The following is a 26163-nucleotide window of genomic DNA, read 5'->3' on the forward strand; positions in this document are numbered from 1 at the left end:
AATATAAAATTAATACCCAAGGGGTGACTGGGTGGCTCAGTCAGTTGAGCAGCCCACTCTTGATTTTGGCTCAGGTCATGATCTCACTGTCTGGGGGACTGAGCCCTGTTTTGGGCTCTGCGATGACAGTGAGGAGCCCACCTAGGATTTTCTCTCTCCCTCTCCCCCTCTCTCTGCCCCTCCCATGTTCACATGGTCTCTCTCAAAATAAACATTTCAAAAGAAAGTGTTTTTTTTTTTTCTTTAATTAAAAAAACTGGGGCACCTGGGTAGCTCAGTCAGTTAAGCATCTGATTTCAGCTCAGGTCATGATCTCACAGTCTGTGGGTTCAAGCCCCAAGTCAGGCTCTGTGCTGACAGCTCAGAGCCTGGAGCCTACTTCTGATTCTGTGTCTCCCTCTCTCTCTGCCCCTCCCCTACTCGCACTCTGACTATAATTAAAAAAAAATTTTTAAGTAAAACTAATATTCAAGGAAAAGGCACCAGCACACGTACCTCTACAATTCATTTGTGATTTGTATCAACTTTTAAAAGGAAACAAATGGGCACAAAAGTCCTGATTCAGGTTGAAGTGGATCTTCACAGTGACAATGTTAGCTAGGTTTTATTTTTGGTTGCTTTCATAAACTTTCTGACAGAATTATAAGTGTATACTAATGACTTGATGCCTGGTCTATAAAGTTACGATAATAAAAAGCACCTAATCAATAGAGTTATGGTGAGGTCTGAGTTACTTCAAGTATTTAGAATAGCGCTTGATACTTAGCAAATGTGCAGTAAAGTATTAGCTGTTATTACTGCATTTCTTTTTTTTTTTGTTTTTAATGTTTGTTTATTTTTGAGAGAGGGAGAAAAACAGAGAGAGAATGTGAGCAGGGGAGGGGAAGAGAGAAAGGTTGAGAGAGAATCCCAACAGGCTTAGCATTAAGAGGATGGAGACTGATGCGGGGCTCAATCCCACAGTCTATGAGATCATGACCTGAGTTGAAATGAAGAGTTGGATCCTTAACCAACTGAACCAACTAGGCACTCCCCAGCATCTGACGCTTCATCTCAGCTTAAGTCTTGAGCTCAGGGTCAAGCCCCAAGTTGGGATCCATGCAAGGCATGAAGCCTACTTAAGAAATTTATGAAACGTAGGGAATTGCCACTAGCCCTTATTTGATAAAACTATTACAGTTATTCATGAATGTGCTTACTAAATACTCCAAAGATAAAACAGTTTCTAAAGACACAGGCATGCATCAAACACATGCCAGGGCCCAGTTTTTTTAAACAGTTTTCTTTAAAAGATGAGAGTAGATAAGATTAAACTGCAACAATACACTTCATTAATGTTATTTTCAGAACATTAGTTTTTAAATGTAATAAACTTTTAACTCTAATTTACTTTAAGGACAAAGTTTTATTCTTCTAATAATTTAGCTCTGAAGCAAAGGAATTTTAGAGAATTCAAAATACTAGTGATGGCTTTAGAAGCTATGAATTAAAACATTAATGATTCAGGGAGCCTGGGTGGCTCAGTTGGTCGAGCATCCAACTTCGGCTCAGGTCATGATCTCACGGTCTGTGGTTTTGAGCCCCATGTCAGGCTGTGCTGACAGCTAGCTCAGAGCCTGGAGCCTGTCTTCGGATTCTGTGTCTCCCCCCTCTCTCTCTGACTCTCCCCTGCTCATGCTGTCTCTCTCTCTCTCTCCCAAAAATAAATAAAACAAGCTAAAAAATTTAATTAAAAAACCAAGAAAACATTAATGGTTCTATCCTAGCAATGCTGATATCTTACAAAAAAAATTAAAAAACAACAACTTAAGGGTATTACTTCAGGTACGTTATATTGCTAACAGTCAAATATTATACCTTCACACTCTTTTTTTCATCTGATCCTTCTGTCATTAGATAGGCTTTATCTCCATCAGTACCTTCAACACTCAGGAAGCAATTGGTTGTATGGCCAATCCCACTAGGGAGGACTTTATCCCACAACATTGCATTGATAACAGAGCTCTTCCCACTGCTTGTCCTGAAGAATGAATATATAAAATCATGAAAACAAAATGTAACAATAAAAACTTTATTCAGAGAATAACTGAGAAGGAATATTTTAGATGCAGCTGTCAGGGAGGATTTCTGAGGTTTTAACATTTAGGATAAGGTCTGAAAACAGAAAGAGCCAGACATAGATAAAACAAGGCAGAGGGAATTCTACGTCTAGGAAATCCCAAGTGCGTAAAAAAAAAAAAAAAAAGCCCTAAGGTGGACTTAAAAGGCCTATAAGGTTAGTTTAGTAAGTAAATAAATGCTTCTGTTAATACACAGCACATGGTATTTGAGCAAACCAGTATGGGCCTAGTCATTTGTTTTTGTATCCCTAGTGCCTCAGAGAGCATGGCACACAGGAAGTTAACAAATGATTCCTAAATGAATATATGAGCTGTGGCAGAGATCACTCTATCACTCTTGACACTTATGTTAACAAATGACACTTCCTATTCTCCCTCTCTCTGGGAATCATGGGACTAAGATTCCTTTTGGAAGACACACCTGATAATAAGAGAAACTTTAAAAATTATGCATATCATTAACCAGTATTTCTATGCTTAGGACTTGGCTAAGAAGCCAATTCTCAGAGATGAACATCCTTAAAAAATAAAAATATGACTGACCTTCATAAAGTTTCATTTTATACCAAAAACTAAAATGAACAAATTCTTTTACATGCTAATAGCTTTAGCATTTAACACACAGAGAAATTCTTACAGGGAAAAGGGGGAGAACCATCACTCGCTGAAACATCAGTAATAAAGCTAGGGATAGGACTTAGAAGAGCTGATTTCTGGAAACTACCCTTGAGAGAAATTAAATAAAGGATTACCTTCCAAAAAATGCCACTTTCATATGCCTCCGAGACAGCACCTCACCAATGATGGAAAGCTTATTTTTATAAGCCTGTATTTCTATCAGATCATCCTCAGTAGCTACTTGATCCAGTTCTGGATTCTTGTATGTTGCTACAAAATTGAAATCGTTAGAAAAAGTGATAAAGATGAACACCAATTATACGATGGAGTATCTTAAGATATGCATATATTTTGGCTCTGCTCTGTATTAACATGGCCATTTGAAAAGTAAAAATGCCATACTATCTGAATATTTGGCAAAAGGTGGATACCTTATTGCAACAAGTCATAAGAATCCTGGCCAAAAAAGCTTCTAAATTATTAAAAATTATAGGGGCCCAGTCCAAAGGGTATTTATTATTCATCTAAGTCTCAAAAATACAAAATATCCATCTAAGACAGGGGCACCTGGGTGGCTCAAGCAGTTAAGCATCTGACTTCAGCTCAGGTCATGATCTCAGAGTTCACTGGGTCGACCCTGCTTGGGATTCTCTCACTCTCCCTCCCTCCCTGCCCCTCACCTACTGGCACACACACTCTCACTCAAAATGACTAAACTAAAAAAACAAAAACAAAAATACCCATTTAGACAAAAATGTTTTTCTGGACAGAAAAACTAGAACCTAATTACCTACTGTTGTTCCATCCTGACTAAAGGGAGAAGAGGGATCCACATGCTAAGAAATAGCGAGGTTTGTAAACAGTCGGTCGTCCCTACAAAATAAAGATAACGCTCAAGTGGGTCCCCAAGCTGGGTAAGACATCGCTACCGTAAAACTTCTTGTCTTCTCATAGTAATGAGCAAAACGGCTGGAATGGAATAGGAATGGAGCAAAACGGCTCATACCAACTATATTCTACTACAGTCAGGCTAGAGGTAACTGCTCATCCCAGACATAACCTCTTGTCCTCCAAGAAAGGGGTTGGGTAGAAAAACTTGGGTTTGAAAAGCAGAAGCCTTTCAGTTTTGTTTACATCTCAGGAACATACACTTTTACATTTACATATATTTTTAAGTGGTTACTACAGAACCCATTACAGCCAGTTTTCTAATTGCTTTTTATTTATTTATTTTTTATTGAAGTATAGTTGACTTAACAATGTTGTATTAACTTCAACTTAGTGAATTGACAACTTATACTTTCATCATCTCATTTTAAAGGTAAAAACATGGAGATTCATTTGGCTATCCGGTCCTAATGAAACACACACACACTGACACAGCTTACCCAGTGCTCATCTAATTAAACTTCAGCTTTGACAAATCTCATCAACCTTTTCAAGCACATTAATAAAATATGTGCAATTAGGTAAGACTCACTTAAGTATCATTACATTCACCTTGGTTTTTATGTTATTCTTTCTCTTTTATGCTCTTCCTAATTTATCTTTTTGTCTCTCTTTTGCAAGAGATTTTCTATGAGACTCTAAAGACAGTAAAATTGAACTCAGACTGTAAAGCTGTCGTTCACTAGCTCCTACTGTAATGCTCAATCTATTATGGGCTCAATACATAGAAGATATTACATTTAACTTCACTTCCCATAAACTTTGTTTTGAATACAGTGACCTGTGAACTTTTTTAAAACAATTTAAAAGTCACTGTGTCATTCTTTCAAAACTGGAAACAAAGATTTGATACCATTACTTTTTTTCCCTCTCATTCAATAAACCTTGAATTGTGTCAGATTTGGTGATAAGGACACAATAATAAGGCAGGATCCCTATCCTCAAGCCAAAAATCTGGTGCCAGACGGTTAGGAGGGACAAGGAAAAAGTTTGATTTCGCCAACCTACCAAATACTTCCCCACAGTCACTGGAGAAGTTTATAAAATCCCTCCCTTTTCATTGTACCCTTGATGGTCATGTAATCTTAGAACCAGAAAATATGTTAACAGTTCTTTCTAAAGTAGTATTTGCTAATAAGACATTCCTTACCAACCTTAAACAGTGACATTCAAAGAAAATTTCTTTTGCCCTTTCCCCACCGAATTTCAGCCTCATTTGGGAATATTATATAGGTCTGAGATCTAGGCTGACAGCTGACATGGGGAAGAGAGAAGTATAATGGCTTAAATGTGTGCTGCCTGACTTTTAAGTCCGGCCATTTACTAGCTAGGTGATCTTGGGCAAGTTGCTTTAATTTTCTGTCTTGGTTTCTTCATTATAAAATAATTGTAACAAAAACTTGTTCTAGTGTTGATATTTAATGCATTACTAATATAATAAAGTGCTTAGAATAGTACCTCACATGCAAGCACTTTAAGTTGTTATTAATAACATTTAATCTTCCTCCCATGAAGGGCAGAAATGGGTTTTGTTATGGCATCCCTTCTAGAATACAGCACAATGTCTTATATGTGTGTTCAGTAACTAAAGGTGAAAGGATAAAACGCCTTCATGTATTTTTTTTAAAAAATGTTTAATGTTTATTTTTGAGAAGAGAGAGAGCGAGAGAGAGAGCTCCAACGCGGGAGGGGCAGAGAGAGGGAGACACAGAATCCAAGGCAGATTCCAGGCTCTGAGCTGTCAGCACAGACCCCCTACGCTGGCTTGAATCCGCATGACCTGAGCCAAAATTGAACGCTTAACCAACTGAGCCACCCAGGCTTCAGTACCTTCATCTATTTTCAACAGCAGTATTTAGAAAAGGAGAAACTAACCTTCAACAAAATGGGATCCTTCTGTAACAAACTCCAGTAATTGGTCAAAGATTGCAGTAATAGCCTTCTTAGCCAGCACGAAGTGCTTCAGTGGAGAAGCAGTTTCCGCCATTATGTTACTGGGGAAAGAATATTAAAATTAGAAAGCACAAATTAATCTATGTGATAAAGACATGCAAGTTAATGACACCTTCCCGCCACCTTAATTCCCCAGTAAAATCAACCAAACTGCCAAAATACTTTTAGATAATTATACTGTGAGAAGTGTTTTAGAGTTTGGTGATATTCCACCAAAATAAGTTAACTCTATTGGACAAAATCTTGGTTGCCAATTTCTACTTTATTTCCCTTTGGTGAAGATGAAAAAAATCGTAACTAAATTGTGACTGCTCATGACTCTTAGGTAGGTGCGTCTGGGAACCGGGTTAGCGAGAAGGATCAAGTTCACAAACAAGAAGTTTCTCAACCTGGAGCTCTACGGGGTGGAGGTGGATACCGAGTGAGGAAATAAAATTCCACGATCATAATGTAATACTGACACTTAAAAAAGTAGCTCTCACCACAACAAATAAACAGGCAAGGCTCAACACGAGCATTCATGTTTCCAGCTAAAGTACCAAGAACTCCAAGGAATTTAAAAATATATATGTATTTTTTTTTCTGGCAACTCCTCACGAAAAAGACACCAAACAAAAACGACTACACCAGTCTTTTCCTGCTGTGTACGTGTGTGGAATGAAGCGGAGTGGCCGTGAAAACCGAGCGGCCTTCCCGAGGATCAGGAAACCACTGAGTGAAGGAACCGCGTGGGAAAAGCGGGGTGAGGGCACCGAGCCGCTTCNCTAGATCTTTCCCGCAGAACCGCGGCGACGCCTCGTCACAGAGCTCCCGCGCGACTCTCCGCCCCCTGTCCCTGGCCGAACGAAGGTCACCCAGAGCGAAGTGAACCTGCCGGCGGCCGAGACAGGGAGCACTCACAGAGTCCCGGCTCCGACTTGTCACCCGCCAACCGCAGGCCAGCCTCAGCCCTCGGGCCTCCTCATTCTCCCAGGAGGGGCCGGGAGCCGGAGAAGGGGGTGGGAGGGGTGCCAAAAGGGCGGTCACTTCCGGTCTCGTCCTCCCCTATTTTGTTTGGTTCCATGGCCGGAAGTGCATATACGCCGAGCGCCATTTTTCTTACGGGCAGGAGGCAGGGCTTATTGAGGCCAAGGAGTGCTCTCGGGATGGTTTTCGGTGTCTCGGTGTTTTCTGCCTTCCGTCTCTTCTGCCTTCAAAGTCTCCAAAGCTCTGTCTAGTTTAGGCGTAGGAGGCTTCCGATGTGGGGAGGGAGAGCTAAAAGGCGGTGGGGTGAAGTGGGGTTAGACTGCCAGACGAAGGATTCCTGCTTGCTGTACCAGCCGCAATAAAGGAAAACCTTTTCACCGCTTCACTACTCTCTTCTGTTGTGTAATTGCTTCCTTAGCTCGGAGTAAAGCTGTGTGTGTGTGTGTGTGTGTGTGTGTGTGTGTGTTGAGTTACTTTCGAGGTGAGGCTTAGGAAACGGATGTATTTGTTGACTAGCTCTTCTCAAACTTTATACTTTAAGAATCACCTGGGGATCTTGTTAAATTGCACATTCTGATTCATTGGGTCAGGGATGAGGCGTGAGAGCGTGCATTTCTAACATCCTTGGATGTTGCTGGTCTGTACATGGCTTAACAGAAGTCCTGGAGATTTCTCTCCAGAGCTAGTGAGATGCAGTTTTGCAAGTGAAGCCACTTGACCTCTCTGAGCCTCAGGCACTTCACCTATAAAAGTGGATTACTAATTAATAACACCTACCTTATAGGTTGTTGTGAAAATTAAATGAGTGGATAGCATGTAAAGTCCTTGAAGTATTGCTGAGAATATAGTTAGAGTTGGATAGAGAAATATTAACCTTCTGTTAGAACAGATGAATACCAGAAAATGAAATAAATTAGATCACTTCAGATGTGCTTAGTATTCTGAAAAAGAAAAAAACGATGGGATAGACTATCTGAAGAAAAATGGGAAAAAACAGCCACATAGGCTGACCATTTCTGAGGAGGTAATATTTCCTTGATTTTTCCCAGGAAACCAATCCTTGGAATATCTGGAGGAAGTGTGCCTAAAATAGTGGGGACAGGAAGTCCAAAGGCCCATAGAAAGGAGAGTGGTATGCTGGTGAAAGGAAAAGAGACCAGTATATCTGGGATGCAGGGAGGGAGAGGAAATGTGGGAAGTTTAGAGAGGTATAAGGTGTAGAATCATATAGGCCAAGGTCAGAAGTTTGGATTTTTTTCTAAGTGTAGCTATTTTAAACTTGAGGATGGATAGGATCTGATTTTCCTTTTAAAAGGTCACTTTGGTTGTTCTGTGGGTACTAAACTCTACCAAGATTCCACACACAATGTTTATTAAATGGCCCAGTCCACTGGCTGAAATTAGAAACATACCATTTAAAAAATGGATTTTAGGGGCACCTGGGTGGCTCAGTCGGTTGAATGTCCAATTCTTGATTTTGGCTCTGGTCATAATCCCAGGGTTGTGGGATTGAGCCCCACGTCAGCTCTGCGCTCGCTGAGCATGGAATCTGTTTGAGATTCTCTCTCCCCCTCTCCCCTGCTCCCACTTTATCTCTCTCTATAATACAAATTTAAAAAAATTACTGAAACAAATTAAAAATGACTTAATATTAGCAATATACTAAAGTATATTGCAAAATATTGCAGAATTCTATTTTATTGCAAAGTAAAGTAGAATCACTTCAGTGTTTTATGATTTTTAATCCCTTATCTCTTCTCACCACTCCATAAACAAATACACACAAATAGGATATGCTAATCGTTCTGCTAGGAATTTTTATATTGTACTTCTATCAAAATTTGTTTTCCAATAAAGATCTATTTCTACAATAGATAAAGATCTGTTTATGTTAAAAACTTCACATTATGATGTAAATGACCAAGGACAGTCACATACTTTACTGCCAGGAGGGTTATAGTGTGTATCAGGGTTCAGAGGGCAAGGAAGTTATCGCAAAGAATTGGCTTCTGTGATTGTGAGGGCTGGCTAGGCAAATCCAAATAATGTAGGGTAAGCCATCAATAGGGGCAGAATGGAAATTCTTGGGCAGGGGTTGATACAGCAGCCCACAGGTACCATTCCTTTCTAGGAAAACCTCTATTCTCCTTTTAAAGCCTTTTAACTGGTTGGATCGTGCCCACCCAGATTATCCCAAAATAATCTTCTTTACATAAAGTCAAGGACTTTAGATGTTAATCACTAATACTTTCCCAGAAACACCTAGATTAGTGTTTGAATAACTGGGTACCATTGCCTATTCAAGTTGACACATAAAACTGTCTATCACAACGTTATTGGCTACTTGGGAAACTATTCAAAATTTATAATGTGAAGGCCTTTTGACCCAGCAATCCCAGGAAAGTAAACATGTGGACAGACACTTAGGTATAAATATATAACTGAGGTGCCTGGCTGGCTCAGTAGGAGGGGCGTTCAACTCTTGATCTTGGGGTTGTGAGTTTCAGCCCCACATTGGGTATAGAGATTGTTTAAATAAATTAAAAGAAATGGAGGGGCGCCTGGGTGGCTCCATCTGTTGGGCGTCCAACTTCGACTCAGGTCATATTCTCATGGTCTGTGAGTTTGAGCCCCACGTCAGGCTCTGTGCAGACAGCCAGAGCCTGCTTTGAATTCTGTGTCTCCCTCTCTCGGACCTCCCCTGCTCATGTTCTGTCTTTCTCTCTCTCTCTCAAAAATAAACTTTAAGAAAAAATTTTTTGAATTAAAAGAAATGGAAATGTATAATGAAATATTGGAAATATATTTAAAATACAAAGAAATATAGAGGAAAATGTTATTTTATTTAAAACCATGAAAAATTGTAAACAATTAAGTGTTCCTCCAGAGGAGATGGCTTAAATAAATTATGGTATGTGGACAGGATGGAATATGATGTATTCATTAAAGTTTGTTTTAGAAAAATACTTACACAGATGTATTCACCAGTATATAAAAATATTTTCACAAATCATGTGTAATACATATTTTTTATTTCTGGATGATGATATTACATGTGACTTTTTCCTTTGTATACTTCTCTATTTTTATATTTTCTATATTGAGCATGTATTTCTATAGTGAGAAAAATATAATACATAGTTTATTTTTTTAAATTCATATATGTTTATTTATTTATTTTGAAAAAAAGAGAGAGGGAGAGGGAGTGGCAGAGAAAGAGGCAGAGAGAGAATCCCAAGCAGGCTCTGTGCCTGATATGTGGCTCAAATTCACAAACCTATTTGTGAGATCATGACCTGAGCCAAAATCAAGAGTCAGCAACTTAACCGACTGAGCCAGCCAGGTGCCCCACATAGTTTATATTTTTAATTCTTGATAAAACATATACATGTTTACTACCAATACTGGCTCATAAGTACTATGATTTACAATGGTGTTAAGGCATTAAACAAAGAGGGATGAAATTTTAAGGATGAATTTCAAGCATCAACCAACATGTGGAGGGTGAAAACATTCATCACTTTTAAGATCTATTCAAATGTTCATTCAACAAATACCTATTTAAGAAGAAATCTTTTAATGGTAAAGTGTGCAACCTGAAATCTGAAGACTGTAGTTCAAGTCTAGAATATGCCACTTAATAGCTATGTGAAACCCTTAACTACTCAAATCAGTTTTGAGCATAGGGAATCTCAAAGGAACTTTTACTTTATTTATATTGTTTGAATTTTTAGATCATGATTAGTTCTGTAAACAATTACATGTTTAATATAATTATTGTGATTTATATATATTTAAAAAAATTTTAATGTATAATCATTTTTGAGAGAGAGAGGGAGAGAGAGAGACAGTGAGTGGGAGGGTCACAGAGAGAAGGAGACATAAACTCTGAAGAAGGCTCCAGGCTCTAAGCTGTCAGAACAGAGGGGGACACAGGGGCTCAAACCCATGAACTGCGAGATCATGACCCGAGGCAAAGATGGATGCTTAACCAACTGGGACATCCAGGTGCCCCTAATTATTTTAAAGTAAAAATGACATTGTTATAAATTATAATAAATATTTTAATATAATAAGTAATAGTTTAATCCATTGTTTTTATTTTAATGGAACAGACTTTGTAGGCAAAAACCAGCAGAGTAAACGTAAAGAAGAAAAAACTGGGGTGCTGGGTAGCTCAATCAATTAAGAGTTCAACTCTTGATATTCACTCAGGTTGTGATCTTGGGGTCATAAGATGGAGCCTTACTTGGGCTCCACAGTGAACATGGAGCCTCCTTGGGATTCTCTTTCTCCCTCTCTCTCTCTGCCCCTCCCCTACTTGGTATCGTGCTCTCTCTCTTTCTCTCTCTCTCTCTCAAGATAAATAAACATTTTAAAAAAACATTTATTTATTATTGAGAAACAGAGAGAGACAGAGTGCAAGCAGGGGAGGGGCAGAGAGAAGGGGAAACACAGTTTCTGAAGCAGGCTCCAGGCTCTGAGTTGTCAGCACAAAGCCCAGAGTGGGGCTTGAACCCACAAACTGCAAGATTATGACCTGAGCTGAAGTTGGATGCTTAACCGACTGAGCCACTCAGGCGCCCCAGCATTTTTTAAAAAGGAAGAAAAAAATATATAACGGCTAAAACAGATACAGATTAACAAAAACTAAAATGTAATTGTTCAAAAAACTTACAAATTTGACCACTGCCAAATCTGTCCAAGAATGTCAAAATCAGGGGTGCCGGGGTGGTGCAGTCAGTTGGATGTCTGACTCTGTTTTGGCTCAGATCATGATCCTAGGTTTGTAGGATCAAGCCTGCAATCAGACTCTGCACTGTGCATGGAGCCTGCTTAAGATTCTCTCTCTCCCTCTCTCTGCACATCCCTGGCTTGCCTGTGCTTTCTCTCTTCCCCCGCCCCCCCCCAAAAAATAAATAAATAAATAAACTTCAAAAGAAAAAAAAGAATAACCTTGATACCACACTGGATAGGAGATATAAGTAAGGAAAAATATGTTTTAGAATGTAGAGGCAAACATTCTCTGAAATATTAGCTAACTGAATCCAACATTGTATTAGAAAAAAGCTTTTGGTGTGCCTAGATAGCTCAGTCAGTTGAGCATCTGACTCTTGATTTCTGCTCGAGTCGTGGTGGTCTTGCAGTTTGTGGGATCAAGCCCCACTTGGGGCTCTTTGCTGACAGTGCGAACCCTGCTTACGATTCTCTCTTCCTCTTTCTGCCCCTCCTCCACTCATGCTCTCTGTCTCTCAAAATAAACAAACTTAAAAAAAAAAGTTTTTGTCTAAATAGGGTTTTTCTAGGAACACAAAAATAATTCAACATCTAAAAATCAACCAAACAGAAAACCCACATATTTATCTTAATAGGTACAGAAAAAGTCATTGCTTAAGTTTAACACCTACTTATAATAAAAGTTCTTAGAAAACCAAGACACCAGGTAAAACTACCTACCAAAATCTGTAGTAAATATACTTTAAATATACTTACTGGGGAGGCTTTAGGAGTCTTACATTTAAGACTAGAAACAAAAAGAAGAATGCTTGCTATTGCTACTTCTCCTCATTAGTAATGGTGTTCATTAGTAATAATAGTGGATGTTACTATCAAATTCTGTGATAAGAAGAAAGAGCTATTAAAGACATTAAATTCCTTAAATTTATGTCATTTATAGCAGATTACATTATTATTTACATTAAAAATTAAGCAAAGATAGCTATTAGAACTAAGAAGACTAAAACCTGAGCAAGGTATTTGTATACAAAATCAATGTTTAAAAAACCAGAAGCCTTCCTATCAACCTGTAATAACCGGTTAGAAAATAAGCATGTCAAAGCAACCAAAACTGTAAAGAATATAGGTATTGACTTTACAAAAACTACATATGACCTTTATGAAAAAATTTAAAAGAGCATTGCGGGGCGCCTGGGTGGCTCAATCGGTGAAGCTTCCAACTTCGGCTCAGGTCATGATCTCACAGTTCGTGGGTTCAAGCCCTGCATCAGGCTGTGTGCTGACAGCTAGCTCAGAGCCTGGAGCCTACTTCAGATTCTGTGTCTCCCTCTCTCTCTGACCCTCCCCTGCTCACGCTGTCTCTCTCTTTCTCTCTCTCTCAGAAATAAATAAAACATTAAAAAACAATTTAAAAAAAGAACATTGAAAAGAGACCTGAGTAAGTGGAGAAATATGCAATATTTACAAAAGGGAAGATTTTAACATTGTAAAGATGTTAATTCCCTCTAAAATGATTTATAATTTTCATGTAATTACAATAAGACTTTAGATGGAATTGTAATTCCATCTAATTAATTAAATTTACATGGAAGAAGAAAAAGTCCATCAATAACTAAAACAGTTATCAAAAGGAAGAGTAGAGGAGGACACCTGGCTGGCTCAGTCAGAAAAGCATGTGACTCTTGATGCTGGGGTTGTGAGTTCAAACCCCACATTGAGTGTAGAGATTATTTAAAAATAAAATTTAAAAAAAAGTCGAGGAAATAAGCTCACACTATCTGATGTTAAGACATATTGCAAAGCCCTAATATTTTAAGCATACTGTATCTGTTAAAGCCTGTGATACTGTTACTAGAACAGAGGAATACAATGAGTACAAAGATTCATATACCAGTCATGCCCATGAGAAGTATCATGAACACATGAGGTCATGAACACTGGGGGAAGATGCATTATTTAACAAATAGTATTAGAGAAATTGGCTCATTTGAATGAAAAAACAAAACAAAACAACTTGAATCACAACCAACACACAAAGAAACTCAGATATAGACATAAAGGGTATAACCAGAAAATTATTAGGAGAAAATGTAGGAAAATAATTTTATGACACCGGAGTTCGAGAAGATTCTGTAAATAAGATGCAGAAAGCAAAGCTTGTAAAGGGAAAATGTAATGGATCTATCTACAGTAAGGATTTCTGTTCAACAGAACATTAATAACATAATAATCTGGGAATTTTTTTTGCAGCGTACATAGAAAACAAAGGATCAATATTTATAATTTACAAAGAACTTTTGAAAGTCAACCAGGAGAGGCAGTTCACAAAATAAGAAGCCAAAATGTCTCATAAGCATATGGACATTTCCAATCTTGTTAGCAATTAGATAATGCAAATTTGAATAATATACTACTTTATGCCCCTCTGATCTACAGAAAAGTAAAAAATGCTATGAAATTAATTTTTGGTGAGGATGTAGGGAAACATGGTCTGCTGATGGGAAGATGAACTTTAGCCATTCTGGATAATATTTTGGAAGTATTTTGGGGTGCCTGGGTGGCTCAGTTGGTTAAGAGTCCGTCTTGGCTCAGGTCATCATCTCACGGTTTGTGGGTTCGAGCCCTGCATCGGGCTCTGTGCTGACAGCTAGCTCAGAGCCTGGAGCCTATTCCAGATTCTATGTCTCCCTCTCTGTGACCTTCTCCGGCTCATGCTGTCTCTCCCTCTCTCTCAGAAATTAAAAAAAAAAAAATTAAAAAATATTTTGTAAGTATTTTAATCACAGGTATACTATGTATAACTCAACCCACCCACACACTCCAAAGAAAACCAAAACAAATCCAAAACTCCTCAACACATATAAGAATGTTATGATAGCCTTGTACATTAAAAAAACACTTAGAAGTGCAAAAGTCACTCAATTTGATATTTTAGCTTTTTTTTTTGAGAGAGAGTGTGCAAGTGAGCAAGGGGCAGAGATGAGGGTAGGAGAGAGAATCCCACAAGAGGCAGAGAGAAAGAGAGAGACTGAGAGAGGCAGGACTCACCTGAGACTGGGCTCACGTTCACCAGATGTGGGACTCGAACTCATGAACCGGTGAGATCATGACCTTAGCTGAAGTCAGATGCCTAATGACTGAGTCATCCAGGCGCCCAACAACTTTTAGCTTTGTGAATTTTTATTTTACAAGACAAATGTACACATTTTTCTTAGATTTGAATGTTGTCTTAACAGATTTATGGAAAATTAAGACAACATAAGGAGTATATATATATGTAAATCCATATGTAAATCCATAACCTAAGTGCCATGACTAAAAATTCTTATAAATACTCTATCTTCGGTCATTAGAACCTAAAGTTACACGTAAAGAAATATATATCCCCAAATTTCATCTTAATTTATAGGATTAAGACTGTGCTAATTGCAGGGTAAATCTGACCAACCAAATTTGCTTCTCCATTGGGATTAACATTCGGTCTTAACTATTTATTTTCACTTAAAATTTTAACGAGTATTGTTATTTTAGTAAACCAATCTATTTCCCAAGAGGATTGTGGCCATTTGATTTTTTATTTATTTTTAAACTTTTTTTTTTTTGAGAAGAGAGTAAGCATGAGTGGGGGAGGAACAGAGAGAGAGGCAGGGGGAAGACATAGAGAGACTATCTCAAGCAGGCTCCACGCTCAGCCTGATGCGATGATTGAACTCACAAACTCATGACCTGAGCCGAAATCAAGAGTTGGACACTTTAACTGACTGAGCCACTCAGGCACCCTGTGGCCATTTGATTTTTATTAGCTTTTTCAAATTATAACTCGTAGTGTTTTTAGACATAAAAATTCTATTAAAAATTAATCATAGTAGTTTGGGAAATATATTAAACTTCTTGCAAAAGGTAGTAATACTGACAAAACAAGCAAAGTAAGGTTAACGGTAGAGTGCCAGGAATTAAGTAATACAATGCTTTGCAAATCAGATTTAAAAATTAGAGATAGTGTTAGTCTATTGGAAAAAAAGCACAAAAACCAAAAACCTGTATATATTACACCTCCCAACAACCCAGCAATCACCTAACAGGCTATATAGGTCCTGTGAAACGGAGAAACTGGTTAACACGTGAGGACACGTATTCAGGAAATCAGGTAATTTAAAGTGGTAAAACTGGCAAATTTACAAGCAGGAGGAGAGCAGTTGTGCACAATCACTTCCAAATTTTGTAGTACAGCGGAAACTCGGAATTTAATAAGTAATAACTCCAGCAATGTTGAAGATAAAAAAAGCAAGAAAAAAATGGCTCAACATTACTGCCAAGAATTCTTGATGCCAAGAACTCAATTGTAGTGCTAATAAACATCACTATCATTATGTATTCTTAGACTTGAAGTGTGGTTCAAGTCACAAAAGAGGTCAGTGGAAATGTTTGTTTTTGAGGATAAAAAACTCAGAGTAGTGAGAAAAATTTCTTTTTAAGTAGGGTTGTTTTCCAAAGAAGTTCTTTAAGCGAGAAATATAGACCAGCTTTCCAAGCAATTTTTGGTGTCATCAACTTATCTGAATGCTAAGTCAAAGTAAAACGTTTTTATTGGACACACTGTCAGTGAGATGTGGCCTCAAGCTGCAGATTCATCAAAAAGTACAAAATTAAATATGGTTCTAAGACTTGGATTAATATTTCCTGAGGTTTCATTACAATCACTTTGATTAGTGTGATCAAATGTAAAGCAGTAAAATACAGAACTGAAAATAAAAACAAGGCATTACTTATTTAAAGTGTGTTTCCTGAAAATAAAATTCTGGAACCTGGATGTATATCAAAAAAGCATAAAAACAGAATTACCAAGAAGGTAGCCGCGTCACTAGGTTAAGTAGTCATGGAAAACACCCCAAGGACAAACTTTAGATCTTAATGTAACACCATGTAATGGAAACAACCCTAGACTAAAAGCCAAATAATTTGGATTCCACTCCTGTCTGCTACAACTGATTTTGTGACCTTGGCCTATTTCTACAATAGAAAACTAGAGGGTTTAGACTAGATGGTTTCTAAGATTCTCTGCCGGTTTAAACCACTATGACTTTAAGTCTTCTAAGAAACATTTTTATTGGGCAACCCTACCTGTAATGTTCCAATCAAATGAGTTTCTAGGAATATAATTATCCATATATGGCAATAGTAGAGATAAAAATGGTTTTGAAAAAGCTTGTTGCTGTCACCATTCTCAAAATAGGTTACATTTCCATGGTTCTTGTAGTGGGAGAACCATATATTGTAAACTGATCTCTTCCACTGTAACAATATTCCTGAACATGAATATTGTTAGTGGCAGTGTTTATTAGAGTCCAATGATAGACAAAATTCTATTTTTGTGATACTGCTATTTAAGAAGCTATTGAAATGTGGTTGTTGTTTCTCTTCTTCCCATCCTCCAATGCATATGTTGAAGTCCTGAGCCCCAATACTTCAAAATAGGACCTTATTTGGGGATAGGGTCTTTACTAGGTTAAAATAACACTAACCCAGTTAATGACTGGTGATTTTATAAAGAAGGGAAATTTGGGAGACAGGCTTGCATACAAAGAGAATGGCACATGAATAAAGACTGCCATCTACAAGCTAAGAACAAAGGCCAGGAATACCTTATCTCCCAGATCTTCCTAATTCCATGTTTACACTACTGTGTTAATATACCCATTACAGTGGGTATTCTCAGTCAATACATGATTTGACATCAAGAAGTTTGGGCTGACTCTGCTGTTGCATACCTTACAATGAATCGTTAACAGGATGTGAGTAATGAAATGTTACTTTTTATTGTCAAACCCCTTACCACTTCCTATCTTAAATTATTTAACTCATGGATAAGGGCTAAAATAGAATAAAATAAAGACTGCCAACAAAACTGGATCTTCTCTTCCTATTATAACATTTGCCTCCTAGTGTTATTAAAAGAATTACACAGATGGAGAGTCCACTGATAGCCTCGGGGATAATTCCTGATGGGGAATGCAAGAGGAGGGTCTGGGTTCTTATTAATGGGAGCATCAGTAGACTTAATTGTATGTTACGTTGCATTTTAATGACTTCATACATTAAAAACTGAGCTTGTCTTGAGTTTTAAAAAGTTAATAGCACTCGCGGTTACAGAACGAAAATTGTAGTATAGTTTCTTCAGTACATCTGTTTCTCATCAATTCATGAAATCAGAGCTTATGTAAGAAACAAGACACCAATAGTGGTTAGAACTATGAACTACCTGCACTGAAAATACCATATTTAAGATACATGTAATGAAAAATGGAGCAACGCTAAGAAAATCGAACAATTAAAAAAAAATCTTACTTGTTAAAGACAATTCTCATAAGTTGTTTAAAAATCATCCATTTTAACAACTCCAAAAGTCAAATTTATTATTTTACATTAACATTATGGCAGTTAAAGAAAATAATCAAGTTGTCTCATGGACTGGTAGGTGACTTATTAATTCCCTCTCATTTCCAAACCTCATCAAGCAGTCACTACATTTATGAGGTAAGTCAGCTGAATGCTTAAAATCTAGATGAATTTTAAGATCTTCAATTTGTCCTGTTGAATATTCACAGTATTGACATAAATAAATCCCTTCAGATAAATGTGAATTCAAATGTTTGCAATATTCTAGCATACTTGAAAAGCCTTTCCCACAGTCATCACAAACATGAGGGAAAATTTTAGTATGTTCAATAGCAACATGCCTGTTAACATTTGTATGAAGTCTGCTCCGAAAACCACATACTTGACATACAAAAAAGTTTTTACATTTGTCAAAAGTAATTTTGCTTAAGAGGCTATACTGTCCATGTTCTCCGTTGTTATACTTATCACTTAACTCAATTAATTTACATGCATGTTCATTTACCACGTGGCTATGCAAGTCTTCTGGATCATTCGTTTCATGTTCACAAAACTGACACAAGTACTGTTCATCACAGCTGTGCTCCTGGAAATGTAGGTAGAGTTCACTGCTTGAGGAGAACTGTACATCACACTGCTCACACCAGTAAAGGTGGTCACTAAAATGGGTATCTGCAATGTGCTGGTTGAGGTTCTCAAAAATCACTGTTTTATAATCACAGTATTTACAAATGTAGGGATCCTCTTCATGCAGTTTGGCGTGCTCGATCAGAAGCACGTTGGTAGAGAAACTTTCCTTGCATACTCGGCACACATTTGAATCAGTACGCTTATGCTTCAGGATCATATGCTGCTTTAAGTCAGAAAAGTATTTGCTGTTGAACTCACAAAGTTCACATTTATAGAGGCCACTGCTATTAGCTCTCAGTAAAGGCCACTTCTGCTGGGCAGTCACATTTAAAGCTTGGCTCTTGTCCAGAATTTTGCAAAGTTTAGATGGTGGCTCCTCATCAGTTTGGTCTTGGAGACTCTCAGAGGAATTGTTTTCTGTTTCTATATCATAATCTTCAGAAATTGCATGTACTTCAGCAGCAATTGGAACATCTTCAGCGGTGTGAACTTCTATAGGACTCTCTTCTTGAGTTTGTTGGTTGACTGATTCAGGTGAGTCACATTCTTCATCACAAATTTCAATATCAGATTTTTCTGAAAAATGTAGTAAGTCTATTGTTATCACTAAATAAGACATATTGAATAAATAAGTGGCACAAAACTTATTTTATACATTTTTTATTAATTTATATAAAATAAATAAATGCTATTAACTAGTTTCCCGAGTTTACCTGTAGAAAAGGCAGTGTGGTCTAGAATTCTAAGTACAGGACTAGGAACCAGGTAGTTCTGATTTCTATTTCTGGCCTTGATCCCATCTGTAAATTTTGGCAAGTCATTTGATGTCTCTGTATCAGAATCATCATCTGTAGAAAGAGATTTGGAAAAATACTTATTATTTATACCAAAAAATTAAATATTAGTATTAAAGCACTAAATGTCTTAAATGTAATTTTGAATTCCAACAGAACTAAAGGACTTAGAATTAGCCAGGAAAAGAGATGTTATCCATGTGCCACAGACACACAAAAAAATCTGTCCAAATAAGCAACTGTTTTTGCTTCCATTCCCCATTTGGACTAGAATCTACTTTTTAAAGTTACTTTTACTTAGGAATTTTAAGTTTAAATTTCTGAGTTTGAATAAGCGTTTATTCCCTCAGCCCAGTCCCAATGTTTTAAAGTTAGCATGGGGGAATTGAAATACAGGTCAGTAGGAAAAGCTGGGCTTCAACATCATGTCAGTGTTGTTTTTAACAGACTTTAAATTTTTAGAATTTCTCAGAAAAAATCTGAGATTATACAGAGCATTCCCACAAAACCTGCATTCAATTTCTGTATTCTTTTACAATAAGATGGTACATTTGTTTCAATTAATAACCAATACTGATAAGATGGTATTAACTAAAGTCCATACTTACCCAGATTTCCTTAGTTTTTATGTAATGTCCTTTTTCTGTTCCAAGATCCTAAGATTCCACATTACATTCAGTTGTCATCTCTCTCTAGGCCAGTTATCTGTTAGTTTCTCAAACTTTCCTTGTTTTTGATGACCATGACAGTTTTGAGGAGTACAAGTCAGGTATTTTATAGGATGTCCCATTAATGAAATGGTTTTTTTGATTAGACTGGGATTATGGGTTACTGGAGGTAGACCAGAGAGGCAAACTACCACTTTTACCACATCATATACAGAGTACACACTATTAACATGATTTATTACCGCAGACTGTGGTCACCTGTTGAAGTAGTATTTATCAGGTTTCTCTGCTGCAAAGTCACTCTTTTCATACTCTACACTTTGGAAGAAGTCCCTGCTTGCAGTCCTTACTTAAGAATGAGTGGAAAGTTATGTTCCACCTCCTTGAGGGAGGAGTATCCATATAAAAAATTTGGAATTCTTCTGTATAAATTCTTTTCTTACTTGGGGGCACCTGGGTAACTTGCTTGGTTGAGTATACAACTCTTGATTTTTGGCTCATGTCATGAACTCATGGCTCCTGAGTTTGAGCCCCACATCGGGCTCTGAGCTGAAAGTGTGGAGCCTGCTTGGGATTCTCTCCCCCTCTCTGTGCCCCTCCTCCATACATGCTCTCTTTCTCTTTCAAAATAAATAAACTTAAAAAAAAAAAAAAGATTTGTTGCTTCAGTTAATCATCAGTATGAACTCAGGTGTATTTATTTTATACTTTGGGTTATAAGCCCCCCCCTCCCAAATTGTTTCAGCTTTGGCTACTGGGAGTTCTTTTAGTTGGCCCATGTTCCTTTGGCATACTTGTATATTGTGTGTGTGTGTCTGTGTGTGTTTTGAGTACCTCCTTATTTTCTGGCACTACAAAATGCTCCAGTCTCATATATTTCCTGCCTCAGAACTAGAATCAGCCATTTCTCTAAGTACCAGTTCTTTTAAAAAAAAAAAAAATTTTTTTTTAATGTTTTTATTTATTTCTGAGAGAGAGAAAGAGGGAGAGAGAGCAAGCAGGGGAGGGTCATAGAGAGAGGGAGACACAGAATCTGAAGCAGGCTCTAGGTTCTGAGCTAGCCGTCAGCACGGAGCCTGATGTGGGTCTCGAACCCAACCGTGAGATCATGATCTGAGCTGAAGTCGGATGCTCAACTGACTGAGCCACCTAGGTGCCCCAGTACCAGTTCTTTTTATTGGAGAATGGTTTTAGAAACCAAAATCTGGGTACTGGTGTGCTCACCTATATTGGGGTGTCATTTCTTTTAGGCCCTCTCAGCTAACAGACTAAAAATTTACATACACTGCCAGATACACACAGACATACCTATAGCTATCTCTGTATGTAACCACCTGTCTCTATTAAGCCAAACAGGAGTTCACACAGATGTCTCCAACTCCTTATGTTTTTTAAAAATTTATGTTTCTGTGTCTATGACAGGAATTCAAGGAAATTGGCAGTTTTGATGGTTGCTAAGAAAAAACAAATGCAAATTATCATTTATCCAATGCTCTAGAAAAGCCCTGTAGACTACAGCTAAGTGAAAGAACTGTGTGTAATACTATTCTTAACCTTTCATCATAAATGCTCCCAACTTTGGGTTAGTCTTGCTTTGCCACCAGTTCCTAGCCACCTAAATGGACTCAGGAGAATGTACTTTTTATTTATAGGTCTGAAATAACGTTAAAAATGAAAAAGTCACATACTTGTTTTCTTACAAAAAATCTTGTCTCCTTACATTTAAACAAATTTAAACACTTCCCCACTTAGAAATTATCATTTTCACCCACATTTTCAAAGAAATAAAAATACATAGAAGCAACTTAAAGGATATTTTGGAAAACATTAGATATACCTTTGTTGTCAAAATATTTTAAGTCTGGTTGTCTCATAGAACAAACGCTGTAACAATGATCAGAAAAAATTCCATTGAATCCATCTGCAATTCTGCTTATTCCAGAGGAATCTGAACATAAAAGCAAAATTTTAAAAATTTCAGGTAAACATATACATTTAATAACAACCATCGCATTATCCAACATACTTTCATATTTGAAATTTTCCTATTTGTAAAAGTATTAATATTTCCCTCAATTCTGAAAGCTTCTACATTTCAGATCTGATACTAACATTGAGTTTTGAAAGAACCACAAATAATACAATTAACAATATTACACCTTGAAGCGCACAAAGATAGACTTGCCGTACAGTTAGAATTCCACAAATTATAAGCATGATAATGACTGCAAAAAATACTGAATTAACTACCAAGAAGATCTGCCATATAGTGATGAAAAAACACAAGGTATAGGGGAAATGGTCTGGGGACCAGTTAGGGCTTCTGAACGGTCATTTCAAGTCTTGTCTGGGAGGAGCTAGCAAGCACTGAACTAGGCCTTAAGAGACTGTCTTATGTATGGGAGATACAGATGGCCACAAAGACTTCACTTCTTAAGACCTCTCTTACTGCCAAGACAGAAGAGCCAACCTCAATCAAAAGATCTAAAATAACACAATCAAAATGGAAGTTCACATTTCTGAAAATTATGTACAAGATAAAAATTTTTTTTCTTCAGTGATGCAAAATATCTTCTACCAAGGTTAATATTGTGCCTTAAGAACAAGCTTGGGAATCACACAGGCAAGTTTCAAGTATGCTGTATGAGCATGCAATCTTGGGTAACTAATTTTAAGTATCTATCAACCATTAAATTATGAGTACTAAATAATGTTTGTAAAGTTCCAATGTGTGCCTAGCACATGGTAGACAACGAGTAACGTATATTCAGAGAATTTAAAGTTTTCTCTTACCTAAAAATGGACCCAGATATTTAACTGTTATCTGATTATTTATGAGAAAAAGGGTAAGAATACCATTGTGTGGGAATTAATCCATGGCCCAACTTTAAAACAGTCTACTGACCTGAGTAACGAGAAGGGTGTAATGTCTTCCTTTTTCTTTTTTTAGGATATTCATTCATATCTTTTCAACTAAAAAATGGAAAAATTTAACAAAAGTATCAAAAATAAAGACTCTTAGTATTTTATAAAAATTCCACATAACCAAAGAATTTATTGGCAATAAGAAATGTGTGTGCCACTTGAAAATCTACTTTCTAAGAGATATGTTAAATAATACCTCCATTTATATTTTGGATTTATTTTTCTGATCAAGTTTAAAAGTAGGACACCAATATTTTTTTGCTTGTTTTTTTCTTGGTGAGGTTGAGCAATCCATTTCAAATGCTGATATAATTGTGAGAACTGGACAATACAGTAAGTTGTACTTGTAGTTTTTATTAAAAAATTGTTCTTATGGTACCATATTAAGAATAAAACAAGCACATTTCTTATAATTGAGAATATTTTAATACAGTTTTCAAGCTATTATATCCCTTCAAAAAATATTGTTGCAAATCTTTATCAATCTTCTGACTTCAATTCTTTTCTTACTTGTAAGGTCACATTCAACACTCTACTGAGAACAAAACAGGTAGCAATCATTTAATAATTAATCATTTGATCAAATGATTAATCAAATCATCATTAAGTGACTGAACTCCCATGGACTGTTATAAAATTGACTAATTGGTTTTGCCACATTCCACTTACTTGGTATAATTCTTAATACTGTGGTAAGGAGAATGAATTACAGGGAAGTTTTCACAGATGGTAAAAAATGCCTGTACGAAAAAACACAACAGAAGTCATATAAGCAAAAATGTAGTTCACTTCTGAGACTCAAGAATACAATGGCACCAGGTCTTTAATTAAATGGAAAATTATATGGAAATCATTCAAGTATAAATAAGCTTTTTTTTTTTAAGTATAAATAAGCTTTTGGATATATAGTATTAAGCATTAAAAATTGATAAGTATGAGTATATATGTGTCATATTTCTTTGAAATCAATTTATCTTCTAAAGCTATAGCTATATTTGAACATCAAAGCAGGAATATAAATCTGCCTACTTTATTCAGCCATAATGAAAGCAAATACAATGAAAGCAAACCAAATCAGACTTCAAGCTGTATAAATCCTTATTGATTATTTAACAATATAAGAACAATGACCACTTATTGAGCACCAATTATGTACCAGGCTGTGCACATACTTTATCTTATTTAATCCTATAATATGAAAAATACACAAAACTCTCTCAAAATTATTTACCCCTTGTTATTGATGAGGAAACTGAGGCATAGAAAGATTAAAGGCAATTCTAATAACTGGTAGAGTTGGAATTTGAATAAAGATCTAATTTTAAAGCATATGCTTTGAAAACAAATAGGGAGATAAAATTCAAGTAACATCATGAGCATCACACTTCACGTTTTAAATGCTCTAAGTTCAATTCAAGTAACAGATTAGTGTCAGAATCAGAACTACCTCTTCCATTTCAGGTTAGTGTTCCTTCACTGTAGAAGTGGGCAAGTAAGAAATGTCAGAAAAAGAAATTGAAGTTTTCTCCACCAGCTTTACATGCTGCTTTTCTTACCATCAAAGCGATATATATAGCAGGCAGAACTTGGTACCACTGAGACCATCTGATTTCTAACGATAAAGAACCTCAAGTGCACCATACTGTCTTGCTGTCTCACGAAGTTCTGGGTATATATTAATTAACACTACAGGTGATGTGATCATACAGTAATAAGACAGTGCTTTTTAGTTTATTGAGCATTTCCCTCTTATTTTACTCATGAGGAAACAGATTCAGTGAAAGTCAAGTCCTCTAAGTTGCAGAACCAGAGATGATGAAAAAGAATTATCTTCTGACTTTTGAGTTTTGGACAACTAACTCTGTGTAAGTAATTTTCACTGCTAATCACTATTACCAGTAATTCACATCTTGGTTCCAATTCTTTCTTAGTCACCCATTGGGAGGAAGGGAAGGGAATCACCCAAAGAAACTGACAACAGTGAGATTTATAGAAATTATCTATCTATTGATCAATCTATCATGCTTCACTGAACAGAAATACCATTCCTTAACCCTTCCCAGTCAAGCACATTTAAAAATAAAAATTTCACATTATGTAGTAAACTAAAATTTCAAGACTTATTCCTAATACCTCTTCTGTACACTTCTAGAATTTATATAGTCCAGAGCATCACACTTCATGTTTTAAATGCTCTAAACCTGTCAGCTAAACATTAAAGGTGCCTCTTGAGATTTCAGAATACACTTCAAATTCTTTCCAACTTGAAGAATGAAAAAGTAAGGAAAGGAAACCAAGCATGGCATTAAAATTGTTGCAAGCTGGCCTGGATTCAGGTGAGAGGAATAGGATCATCTTGATCAGGAAAGGTCTGACTCTGACTCAGGGCTGAACAATATCCAAACATTTATCAGACCTCCTTTCAGCATGATGCTAAGATGCCTACTCAACCAAAACTGCTAACCATCCTTCATTTCGGCAACTATTCTTATGGGCTTTTTGTAGCCATAACTAACCTGATGAAGAAGTTTGGCTTTTTACTCAGAGATGTCATATAAACACTTGCTCACTAGTTTTCCTCTCATGCGGAAGATTCTGAATCACAGGCAACTTATCATTCACTCCCTCTTCCCCACTTAAACTGCACGTGTAATACATGTCACTGCAGAAAAATTAGGAAAAGGTTTAGGAATTAATTTAATTAAATCACCTAGAATCTACTCACGGCGAGCAACCATTAGCATTGTGGGGTATAGACATCTAGGCATTTTCCTATGTTAATGTATATACATACATTGTACATTTTTGCAAAAATGTCTATGTTTCATGTTTGCCACATGAAACATTTTTTTAAAAAAAGCAACTTACAAAGTCCATATCAGTGTCTTTCCACCTGTCATTTTTTTCAATAATAATGTCTGTACAACACACCACATAACAGGCAGGCAGTACCTATATCAAACAGATCAACATTTAAGGCCTTTCACGCAATGTAAACATTCTCTAGTAGTTATTAAAATAAGGTAAATTTAAAATCAAAAGCTCCATTTTTACAACAGCGTTTTAAAAGCAAGTTCTTTCCTAGCCTCATTTCAAAATAAGCGTATACTCCCCAGAATTCAAAAGAATTGAAACATAAAAATGTTTCAGGAAGAGCTTTTGAACTAGAACCGTTATGCCCAACTTGAGTGTCAGTCTGTCCTGAAATACACATTTTTATCTCTGCAAAGAGAGAACTGCTTCAAATTACTTGCGTCCCAGGTTGTGCTGAAGAAGAAAACCTAAAGGGGTGTTACAAGCACCCGAACGGGGGGCCGAGGCCACCGCCGGAGACTGGAGCGCCAGCACCGACGCCTGCTGGCTGCGGCTCGAGGGCGAACAAGGGACGCGCTGCCAGAGGGTCTCGAT

At 36.9% G+C, this 26163-nt stretch overlaps 2 protein-coding genes across 3 annotated transcripts in view; both read right to left on the bottom strand.

Annotated features, from left to right (window-relative positions):
* The window catches only part of MFN1 (mitofusin 1), a 32414-nt gene extending 26720 nt beyond the window's left edge, over nt 1-5694 (bottom strand). The window contains exons 1-3 of the mRNA XM_077770580.1: nt 5562-5694; nt 2873-3008; nt 1858-2020 (exon numbers count right to left, since the gene is read on the bottom strand). Of these exons, the coding sequence (XP_077626706.1) occupies nt 1858-2020; nt 2873-3008; nt 5562-5673 (411 nt within the window). The 5' untranslated portion in view covers nt 5674-5694. The remainder of the gene's footprint in view (nt 1-1857; nt 2021-2872; nt 3009-5561) is intronic.
* A 9406-nt stretch (nt 5695-15100) lies between these two features.
* Nucleotides 15101-25968, bottom strand: ZNF639 (zinc finger protein 639). Of its 2 annotated transcripts, none has more exons than XM_077770581.1 (6): nt 25624-25968; nt 23425-23495; nt 22736-22803; nt 21668-21778; nt 19082-19216; nt 15101-18944 (listed from the first exon to the last, which is right to left on the bottom strand). In XM_077770581.1, the coding sequence occupies exons 3-6, from the start codon at nt 22791-22793 to the stop codon at nt 17794-17796; spliced, it is 1455 nt and encodes a 484-aa protein (XP_077626707.1). In that variant the 5' UTR covers nt 22794-22803; nt 23425-23495; nt 25624-25968; the 3' UTR covers nt 15101-17793. The 2 variants fall into 2 exon arrangements, with proteins under 2 accessions (XP_077626707.1, XP_077626708.1); XM_077770582.1 differs by lacking the exon at nt 25624-25968 and adding an exon at nt 25272-25403.
* Nucleotides 25969-26163: the final 195 nt, after the last annotated feature.

The sequence above is a fragment of the Crocuta crocuta genome, unplaced genomic scaffold, assembly GCF_008692635.1.
Source record: "Crocuta crocuta isolate KB4526 unplaced genomic scaffold, BGI_CrCroc_1.0 scaffold256, whole genome shotgun sequence".
Taxonomy (NCBI): Eukaryota; Metazoa; Chordata; class Mammalia; order Carnivora; family Hyaenidae; genus Crocuta; species Crocuta crocuta.